An 11,212-nucleotide genomic window follows, 5' to 3' on the forward strand; every position below is an offset into this window, starting at 1 on the left:
TCTATGAGAGTGAAGTTTGGGGGATGCTTAGGCCTCAAATGGATCATAACTCTGGGTCACCAGAGGGTTATTTTTGAATCAGACAGTAAGATGTTAGTTGATGATGTGCATTCTAACAAGGTGAATCATATGAAGTATGGTTTAAAAGTTAAAAATTGCAGAAGTTTACTCTGAAATTTTAACAACCATAAAGTTGTGTTTATTATGCGTCAAACATACAGAAACGCTCATGCTTTTATAAGAGTAGCTTTATCCCATGCTTCGTGCAATATTTTTGATATAATTCTAAGTTGTATTACTACTATTATTATTAATAAAATGACTTAAGTTTGTTTGCCTAAAGAAAAAAAAACTGATTGCTCCATAAGGTGGAAAATGTTACATAAAGTGGACGATGTGGTATTTAAGTAAACTTTATAAAGAAAACGTGGTTAACGAAACGAAACTTAATGCATTACGTAGCAAATACTTGTCCTTATATCATGAAATATAAAGGAAACTTGATTTATTTAGTTTTAATCATGGGATGATGACCTTTACTTTATGTGTGGGTCTTAACACTACAAGAAATTTGACCTGTAGTGACAGACAAAAACCGTCACTATAGGCTATTGCTCCGTAGCTAAAGGTCGCAAAAACATTTACCCACGACCACTTTGGCCGTGCAGTTTACTCAACGAATGGCAACGGAATTTTGTCCGTATGTCATTGCTAGGTGGCCGTCACTATATGTTTTAGACCTTTACCTACGGATAAACTGTAGGTATTTCTATGAAATCCAATGAAAATATAAAAGACCTTTACCTACGGTTTGACTGTCACTAAAAGTATTGATTTTTAAAAAAAATAAAAATTCATTCCACCAAAAATTCTAAAAATTAAATAATTCATAAAATTACCTATAAAATTAGTTTACACCATAAATTCTAAAAAATAAATACTTCATAAATTGTAGAATATAAAACTGAAGTCAATAAAATCATGTTAAGTTAATTCAACAATGAAGAATTATGAATAGCAGAAAATAATTATTTGTCTCTCTACATTGATAAGAAGTTGAGAACCGCACATTGTAACTAAACTAAGAAATTAATTTATTCTTCTCTAAACAAAACCAATCAATTCTTCAAAATTCCAATGTGATCTTGAAGGCCACCATCCAATCACACCAGGTGGCTTCCCTTGAGCATCACGCAGACGCCAGAATTCTATCTTGACAGAATTCCTACAAATAATGGTAACATGAGAAAATGAATTCAATACCTGATATTTAACATACTTAGGACAAAATGTTAGGTACCTGGAGAATTCCCTTGGTTGTGAAGTCAAATCCAGTTGAAAGATGTCCACTGCCATCAATCCATTTGATTATTCGTTGCCTATGGCTATCTGCAAAAAGTAAAAAATAAGTGAGCTAAGTGTACAATGCAAAAGAAGTATTGAAAGGGTAATGTATTCACATACTTAGTAACCAAAAAGTATTCATTTATTTCATGAATGAGAATTTTAAGCATACCTTGGTTATAGTCCAAAGTAGAACCGTTGTAGTTGCAAACATCCAAATACTCCCCGACAGATAACAGTGGTTGTGCTCCTTCAATATAGTCTTTAACATATTTTGGTGAATAGCTACAAATGACAGAATTGAGAGGTGTAAAACTATAGCTCCTGAATATATAAAGTAAGAAGCCAAAAGGAAAACAATCAATTTTCAAAAGGTGTAGCACATCTTACCCTTTGCATAATCAAAACGAAAATCCTGAAAGCCCACATTATGGCAAAGCCACTGAAGCCATCCTATGATATCCTTTCTCACAAAATCTTGAGTGTGGTCGATATGGGGAAACCCGTGGAAAATGGCCCCAGTGTTTCGATTAACCAGAAATGAACAACGCAAAGATACAGCAAGAGGAACACAGGATGTGGAATAGCCTTTTGTAACTGTTCTTACTGTTACTAAGAAGGCAAAAAAAATAATGTGATGGAGGAAGACTCATATTATCCATTAGAAGTTCAAGCAATCCACAGTCATAAAAGAAAAACAATGTAGTAGTAAGAAGAAAAACAATGTAGTAGTGAGAGCACACCTATAAAAGAAAACGAGCTCTCCGATAGTATCCCAAACCGGCCCAAATACTTCCTGCACAGAAATCAAAACAAATGCTTGCTTTTAAATTTTATAACTTGAATGTGGAACTAAACTAATAATCTTAAGGCAATATACTACACAATAGCATAATATCAGACTTACATTTGAGAGAGATATCTATTAATAATTGACTAGTAAAAGATTGGGGAGGGGAAGCCAAGACAGAACTATCATTATATTGACAAAGAAAAGAGCAACAAGCTTATTGATGGCCTCAGATCAACAAGAACCAGGTGATTATCACTACCACCAGAAACCAGTTTATATCCATGCTCAACCAAGTAGTTAGTAAGAGCTCTACAGTTAGCAACCACCTGCACAATGATAGGTTTGGGACATTACTATGTGCTTTATGTCAAACTCTAACCAATGATGAAAAGGGACATTACTATACCTGGTTTTGGTAATTTTTAAAATCTGGAGATTAAGCATACTTCAAGCAAACTGCTAGTCCTCCAATTGTGTGGTTACGAGAACCCCCCCTAAAAAAATTCTTCACTATATTAAAATCACAAACTAGGATGGTAAAGAAGGTAAATGAATCTGACTCAATATATTGGTACATAGGATTCATGCACTTTCTCAATCATAATAGTTAAAAGAGAACTAATTAGAGGATATTCCAAATTTACCTGTAGACCAGGAAAAATAGCATTGTTAATGGCAAACTCCAGATCAACTCCATGCACAACATCTTTCTTGAAGAATATCATACCACCTCTTTCTTTCTTGGAGAATTTACAGTGAGGAAATTCATTTGGCCAAAATTACAGTGAATTTTCTTCTTATAATCCAAGTAAGGTTCAAGTTATTAGTTACAAGGAAACTATACTTAAGCAAGTTAGTAGATAGTATACCTTTCATGAAATTTTACACAGTTCCTTACTCTAAATAAATATATCTTACAATTGTTGAAGCTGCCTTTTCAGTCACAATGCTGCCGTCTTTTCGAGTTCGGGTTTCAATATAAATTTCAGCTCGAGAAGGTTGCACTCCTATAGCCTTCGTTGTCTAAAATTTGTAATAAGGACAGTAAGCATTCTATTTGCAAAACAACCTAGTTGAAAATACTAATACAAGTCATACAAAGAAACATACCATCTCATGAATTAGCCTCGGAAGATTCTTGGTTCCCATACAAGTCATACAAAGAAACATACCATTTTCGGATGAGTTAGCAAAAGCAAAATTCAGAAAACTTAAAACCCCTCTAATGTAATCCTCCTTAGTTATAGATTTATTTGATACCCAACTCTTATCCATTGATAAAACAGGAGAGAGTCGAGCTGTGAGCTCTACACCTTATTTATGAGCCAATAAGGCTTATAAAACCCAAAAATCTCTCGAGGTTTCTTAGCTAGCTATTTATAAATTTAACAGTAATACTTCATGAAAAATCAGTTGCACTACATAATCATACCAAGTATTTTAATCTATTTATCCAAAAGGGTCATAGTCCACTTACGGTTGAGTGCTAAATCTGTATTCTGTATAACAAAGCTGGTTTGCCGTGATCCTCGTAGACTATGTCAGACACAGAACAACAACCAGAGATGTTCCAAAAAATCTTTCGAAGACTTGACTTCTATACAAATCTTCTTAGCAACCTGCAATAGAAATGTACAAAGTTATATGACAACATTAGCAACCTACTTTAGCTTTTGATATTGATGGAGCTGGAGGACAGCAATCTATTTCTATTGCCTATAGCACATACTTTCCTACTGCATTCATATTTCGAAAACACACATAAACATGATTTCAAATTGCATACCGCATCAAGTGATACAGTAATGATATTACGGTTGAGGTAATGTATTTTTGCAACCTTATGAGACCGCAATTGCAGACTATATCACTTACAAACGATTGGATATTTGAAGACACAATATTGATTCCTCTATACATGTTTGAATTAAAGTCTACGGTCATATACAATCCAAACTAAAGAAGGAACCAGATGAGTGGAACCATGTAGTATACCTATAGGTATGTGAAGACCCAATACTGATTCCTTTATACATGTTTGAATTAATGTTAACACAATTCTGCGAAAATCCTGTTCAAAAACACATTCACATTCTAATGTTAACACAATTATGCAAAAAAAGCATATCTCAGTTATCCTAATGTTATCATAATTCTCAATTATCCTAGTGTTAACATAATTCTACCAAAATCCAGCTCAAAAACACATGCACATAAACTGATTTCAAAATTCTACCAAAATCAAGTTCAAAAACACATACAAATAAACTGATTTCAAATTTTTTCCCAAAATCCAGTTCAAAAACACATGCACATAAACTTATTCCAAAATCCAGTTCAAAAACACATACACATGAACTGATTTCAAAATTTTCCCAAAATCTAGTTCAAAAACACATCTACGTATACTAATTTCAAGAATAACAACACTATACCTAGTTACCACATTCATATCAAAAATTAAAACAAAGAGAACGAAAATTACTCACAGCGATTGAAAATGATCCAGAGCTTGAGAACATAAGCGATTGAAAATATGAAGAACATAAGCGATTGAAAATTACACACGCACATAAGCGACTGAAAATTACACACGCACATAAGCGATTGAAAATGATTGATGTAGTTTGTGAGCTTGAGATCAATGGAAAACGATTTGAAGACGACTGAAAACGATTGAAAATGATTGAAAATCGATTTGAAGATCTCTAAATCGATTTGAACAAAATATGAAGAACAAAATCGATTTGAAAATCGATTCAGAGCTTGTTTGAGGTGAGATTGATGAGGTTTGTGAGGTTTGAGATCAATGGAGTTTGTGAGATTTGAGATAGATGTGTGATTTAAGATTGATGAGCGTGATAGAGAAAAAGCGATTCTGAGTTTGATAGAGAAAAAGTGATTTTGAGTTTGTGAGATTTGAGATTGATGAGCGTGTGAATGGTAGTGAAAAAAAATTCCACTCTATTCATAAGAAATATAACAATAATAATTATATAATAATATAATAGAAATAATAAACTAAATAAAATGGTTTTAATGACAGTTTTTCATATGTCCGTTGGTAAAAACTACCCCGCTTTAAAAAATGGCCGTAGGGACAGGGCACTTTTCTTGTAGTGTAAACTTTATTTTTGTTTTGTTTTCTTTTTAATGGAATGCTTTTGTTTTGATGAATAGTGGGTTTTAAATTTTTTTGTTTGTCAAAGGGAATTAGCCGTCATTAGTTTTTTTTTAGAGAAATTTCAACTTGTCTTTAAATGTTCTTTGTCTTTCACTCATTTTTGAAGATATGGTTTCAGGTTTTTTTTGACTTAGAATCATCCTCTGCATCCTTTTTTTCCTTTCTTTCGATTCAAATAAGTGAATTTCACATATATCAAGTTTTTTCTTTTGTGTTTTTTTTTTCTTCGTGATTTCGTCGTCTGAGTGCAGCGTTATGTTGCTTCTCGTCTTGTGTGACATTGTCTTATTTTACATCTTGTTGCAGTGTCTGTTTGATTCATATTGAAAGATCAGCTTGCAAACAATTTGCTTAATGAAAAGGTGATTTTATAAATATTTTAATACTCTAAAGATATTTTTTATGTTCATGCATTCATCTACATCAATCGCTTCATCTTTTGCTTTTAAAATACAACACTGATATTTAAAAAACCATTATATTCTAACACTAATTCAACAGATCAGTTTTTCTCTAAGTTTCGAAAACACTTTCTAAGTGGGATAAAAAAGACTTTTTAAGTCGGTTCTATATCCCACTTATAAATGGCCGACTTAATAACTATTTTGATTTTAAGTAGTCTATATTTTACCCCACTTAAGAAGTTATCAATTAAGTTGGTTCACCCCACTTAAAAAGTTATTAATTACCCCGCTTAAAAAGTTTTAATTAAGTAGGCTAACCCAACATAAAAAACACACTAAAAAGTATTAAAAAAAAATCCATTCAACCCATTTAAATTCTAATTCTTTTTTTTTTAGTTTCTTATATATTATACATGATGATAAAATAGAATTTTATAAATTAATCTAAAATTTCATACACAATAACTAATATCATCATTCAACCAAATTCCATATCAAACACTAAACAAATTCAAAGCTACAAAATCTTCTTATAAGCTACTTCAGATGAAGAGGCAATAGTTAGGTCAGCAATTTCCACATAAACCTCTTCCTCTTCCTCTTCCTCTTCCTCTTCATATCTATCATATCACTTTCTTTTATCTCTTTCATTCTCAAGGTCATAATAGGGTCGTTAAAATCAATCGATTCCATTGGACCGACACGTTTAACTCACTAATTTAAGCAGATTAAGTTGAAGTTTTGAACTCGTTGAAGAAGTGACACATGGATAGGGCGGACCGAGACAATTAGCTTACAAAAACTATTATTTTTTTGTTAATTTTACTAAAAAAAATCATGTGAACTATAACACAATAATTTTTTTAACAAGACAAAATAAAATATATGAACCAATTAAAGAGTTATATCTAGCACAAGGAGTGCAAAGATAGAAATAAGCGTACAAACAGTTACAAAACCATAACCAACAACTAAGATACCAACATAGATTATAAGGTAAGTGACAAAATCTAAACACATAATAAGATTAAGCCACCAAAGATAAAGATCAAAAGCTAGTTATACTAATGAAGATTTTTTTTATAACAACAACAACAAATCACTCGAATAACACTTTTATAGGTAATAAATACAACACATTATTGTACCAAAAAAAAAAAATACAACACATTATGAACTTATATGGTTAATGTGAATGAAAAATAAATTTGTTTGATGGATCGACCCATCATCCCGTCAAGGGATGGAGGAAAAAAGAAAGATAATAGTGTATCATAATTCATACATTATTTTATTTTTTGAGAAAAAATCATACATAATTTTATAATTGTAAACAATTTATTTCTTATATAGATATATATTTAATAATATTTTTAAATTTTAACCATTCAACAAAAAAAAATTAATTTGAATACTATACTACCATACAATAATATATATGCATAACAAAGTCGTATAAAGTTTAGTTTGGTTCAATAATTTCCATAAATAAAAAGGGTTTAATTCAATAATTGACCCCATAAAACCCCACAAATCTGCACGTTATATTGACCAATATCTTTTTCATCCTTTTCCGGGCGTGCTTCGTTTTTGTTTATAGAATTTACATTTATTTTATAAAATTTGAAAATGATGGAACATTTGAGAAAGTGGATAAAAGGGATATTAACCTCTCTCTCTTTCCTTTCTCTGTCACCAGAATCCTAGTGTATTTTCGTTCATCCATAAAAGATAGGTGATTTAGGATTAATTTTTGACCCAAAAATCACCCCTCTAACTGGTTTTTTCTCTTTTTATTTTAATAAAATAAGTGATTTTTACATCTATTTTGTTTTTTATTTTGTGATTTTGTTGTCTTAGTGCGATGTTGGTTTACTCGTCGTCTTTGTGCGACATTGTTTGTCTTTCTTGTAGGCTTTTGTATTTTGCTTTTTTATGCTATTAACATGGATCGATGTTGTGAATTTGTTTGCAGATTCATCTTTTTTGTTTTTAGCGAATTTGCAATGTACTCTATCAATTTGAATGAATGAATATCATTTATTTTGTCAAAAAAAAGGGATATTTTTTTTGGTGGTGACTGGGGTTTGAACCTTGGACCTTGCATATATTATGATTGTCCCTACCAATTGAGTTAATCTCACGAGGATTAAAAAAAATAAATAAATCTTTCATAATTATAGTGATTTTTTCAAAAAATATGTCTAGGAAAAATAAATTATTTTCATATTTTTTTATCAGCAAATTGATTTTACATATAATCTAAACAAATTATATTTATTCTGAAATCTTTTTTAGTTAACTTATCCAAACATGAAATTATCACAATCAATAGATAAATAAACTTTATTTTTCACAATTAATCCAAAAACACCCGAATCTTTATGAAAATTCTTTCCATGCCCTTATCTCACAACTTATGATTAATTTTTCTTGTATATATAGCCTTATTTGTCTTCAGAAGTAGGCACTACATCTTGTCTTCCACAGCCGATTCCAAATAGCTTGATCTTCAGTTGAGCTTTCATCATACAAATAAAAAAACAGCCAAGGTATGTAATTAATATTTTCATCGTCCTAATGATGAATTTTTGTATTGTTTGTACATTTCATTCTTATGCATCAACTACAACAGTTAGGGAGATTGATGTTATGACGTAAACTTACATATATGGGATGAGAGTATGTAAAGTTAAAGTGTTGACTATACTTTCAATCCTTATATATGAAGATTCTCTGCAGTCTATTTCTTCTTCTATTAAAATTATTTCTTGCTTTTCATCTTTGCAAATATACAACTTTTTGGTTTTGGTAAATTATATTTATATAGATTTTTATTTCTGTAATATTCATTTTAGTCTTTAATTTGAGGGATTAAAATAAAATATTCTACATATTACTTTAACCAATTTCAATATAAATAAATTTATAAAGACTAAAACAAAAGATTAATAAGTTTGGCGTTCGTCAAGGACGTACCACCATCCCTTCCAGAACTCCAGCGATCCTATTTCTTTCCGATGTGTGGTGTTGATGTTGATTTGGTTTTAAAAACTATAGCAGTAAGTAAAAGTATAGGAAGGGAAATATCACTAGTAGCAACATGATACCTTCATTAAACCCAGCAAAAGTAACCTCTCGTGAAATCCATCACCACCATAACTCACTCCCTGGTAAAATATCACTTGTACTCAATTTTATTTTATTTAGTTAAGGAAAAAAAAAAGATAAAATAAAATTGAATACTAAAGTAGTGATGAAAATAATTAGAGAGGAAAAAATATGAAAATTTAGAGAGTAAATATTTAGTGATAGATTCATTTCTTTTTTTCATCACTAATTTCTCTTGACAAATTGAATGTTCTAGTAGTTTATTGAGCACATTATAATAACTATAATAGAATAAATCAGAAAATAATTAATAATTTTCTCAACTTTTGTTGCAACAAAAACTTAAAAAATGTTGTCTTTGATGCACAAAAGCAACAATTATTTTTTCTTCTTTCCAAGAAATCGGTGTTGTTTCCATCTCTCAAAATTGATGTTGTATCGTATCGGAAAAAATATTCTAGTCACACATTGAAAAATTAAAATGAAATCTTAAAAAAGTTTATAGAGAGTGACGATCATCTGTCACACCTTAATTAGAAACAAATATTTATGAGTTATATGGTACGTTAAAAAAGATATGACAATCATTTTATATTTCATTTTTGTTTTGAAGGAAAGACAATAAACAATCAAGTGGATAATGATGGTCGTTCAACAAAAACCCCATCGAGTGAGGAACCAAAGAAAGGTTGGAGAAAGGTTTTAGAACTAGCAGTGAATTGGTTGTCATACCAAAACAAGAATGCATGGTTGGATCAAATGAGGGGGAATATGAGTATAGTAGCAATATTCATAGCAACAATAACGTTTCAAATGGCTATAAATCCACCCGGTGGCGTTAGGCCTATTAAAGACGATGGAGATAAAGACGCAGATAATACAGCATGTTATAATGGTTATGAGGACTTGAAGCTATGTCCGGGTAATGCTGTCTTAGCCATTGTATACCCTGATGACTATGCTGACTTCCTTTTTTGGAACACAATATGTTTCATTGCATCGCTAAGTGTTTTACTCTTGCTTATGAGTGGTATTCGTTTGAGTCATAGGTTTACTATGTGGCTTTTATCTATTGGCATGAGTTTCACTCTAACAACTCTTCTTGTTACTTACCGAATAGCAATATTAATGGTTACCCCAGATCCTGTCTGGGCTGATAATGAGGTTTTACTTTCAACATTGCTTCGTATTTGGATTGGATTGTTTTCTTTCTCGGGTTTCTTACTCACACTGCGTATTATTATTTGGGGAATTAGTGATTTCGTCAAAAAAGGTGAATGTAAAAAGGCAACCACTCCAATGATGATTGCACCCGCTTGATTTGATTGTACAATCTTTAATTACGACTATAATTAGTGTGTTAGGTGTTGAATATATGTAAGATATGTATGTTTAAATGTTATCCTTGTAAGGACTGGTATTTATTTTTTAATAAGCTAGCAAATGTTAGTGATTATAGTTTGTTTGCTAGGGTGAAGGAAAGATATTTGCGGCAGAGAATATATTTAGCCCAAATTAACCACTTCATTTGGCATGTATTTGTGTGGAAGATTGTCATTTATATGTAATATAAACGTGTTTATGTTTTTGTTTGCTCTGTACTCTTTTTTCTTTGCCGGATTCTTCTAGCAATGTTTTTAATGAGGTAGATGTTAAGTTCCTTTAATTATTTTAGTTTGAGTATAGGTCTAGTCCACCCAAATATTTTTGTATCTTTCTTTTTATTACTTATTTTATAATCCTACTAAATTCTCCTAAATTACTTCCCTAAATTATCTTATAATCTTATTGTTAATTATTGTTGATAATCTGATTTTCTCAATCAAAAAGCATACATGCAAATTCAACGTGCACATAAATAAATGTCAGCAAAGCAAATAAAAGCATGCACATTCAACATTTCAATTTGGAAAATGCTAATTACAGCGACATATTGTATCACAAAGGTATCCCGAATGACGTGTTGCATAATTCTGTTCAGTTTTTGTCTCTCACTTTTTTTTTTTACTAATTCAATTTCTCTGTTTTTTTTGTTCTTGACAAAATTTTCAGTTCTCTCTTCTTTCTTTGACTAAAGTTCATTTTTTCTTTTAGAATATGAATTTGTTAATAAAATTCTATATTTACCGTCACTTCACCATATTTTGATCCATCGATAATGATTTCATGGTAGCCGCTGGAAAAAACTGGAGTTAAATTCAATGGAGATTTAGGGTTTCTCAAGTCTCCTATTGCATGAGGATAGAGACATTGTTTCTAAACCTTTTTCCATGTTTATGGATCAAAGATTGTGATTGTCTATGATAATGGTGGATCAAATGGTGGTAGGTGAGACTGAAGCTCAGGAAGAAGAGTCTCTAGTTTATTATGATAAAA

General features: G+C 31.0%; 1 protein-coding gene and 2 long non-coding RNA genes across 3 annotated transcripts; 1 reads left to right on the forward strand and 2 right to left on the reverse strand.

Annotated features, from left to right (window-relative positions):
* Positions 1–1,075: 1,075 nt before the first annotated feature.
* LOC120577642 (uncharacterized) lies at positions 1,076–1,875 on the reverse strand. The gene is made up of 4 exons (XR_005643618.1): positions 1,735–1,875; positions 1,517–1,629; positions 1,301–1,389; positions 1,076–1,225 (listed from the first exon to the last, which is right to left on the reverse strand). It is a non-coding gene; the product is annotated as an uncharacterized lncRNA (long non-coding RNA).
* Positions 1,876–2,088: 213 nt separating this feature from the next.
* LOC120577641 (uncharacterized) lies at positions 2,089–3,383 on the reverse strand. The gene is made up of 4 exons (XR_005643617.1): positions 3,248–3,383; positions 2,782–3,160; positions 2,544–2,631; positions 2,089–2,463 (listed from the first exon to the last, which is right to left on the reverse strand). It is a non-coding gene; the product is annotated as an uncharacterized lncRNA (long non-coding RNA).
* A 4,817-nt stretch (positions 3,384–8,200) lies between these two features.
* LOC25500522 (uncharacterized) lies at positions 8,201–10,405 on the forward strand. The gene is made up of 2 exons (XM_039829583.1): positions 8,201–8,277; positions 9,450–10,405. The coding sequence occupies exon 2, from the start codon at positions 9,596–9,598 to the stop codon at positions 10,154–10,156; it is 561 nt and encodes a 186-aa protein (XP_039685517.1). The 5' UTR covers positions 8,201–8,277; positions 9,450–9,595; the 3' UTR covers positions 10,157–10,405.
* Positions 10,406–11,212: the final 807 nt, after the last annotated feature.

Source organism: Medicago truncatula, chromosome 8, assembly GCF_003473485.1.
Source record: "Medicago truncatula cultivar Jemalong A17 chromosome 8, MtrunA17r5.0-ANR, whole genome shotgun sequence".
Taxonomy (NCBI): Eukaryota; Viridiplantae; Streptophyta; class Magnoliopsida; order Fabales; family Fabaceae; genus Medicago; species Medicago truncatula.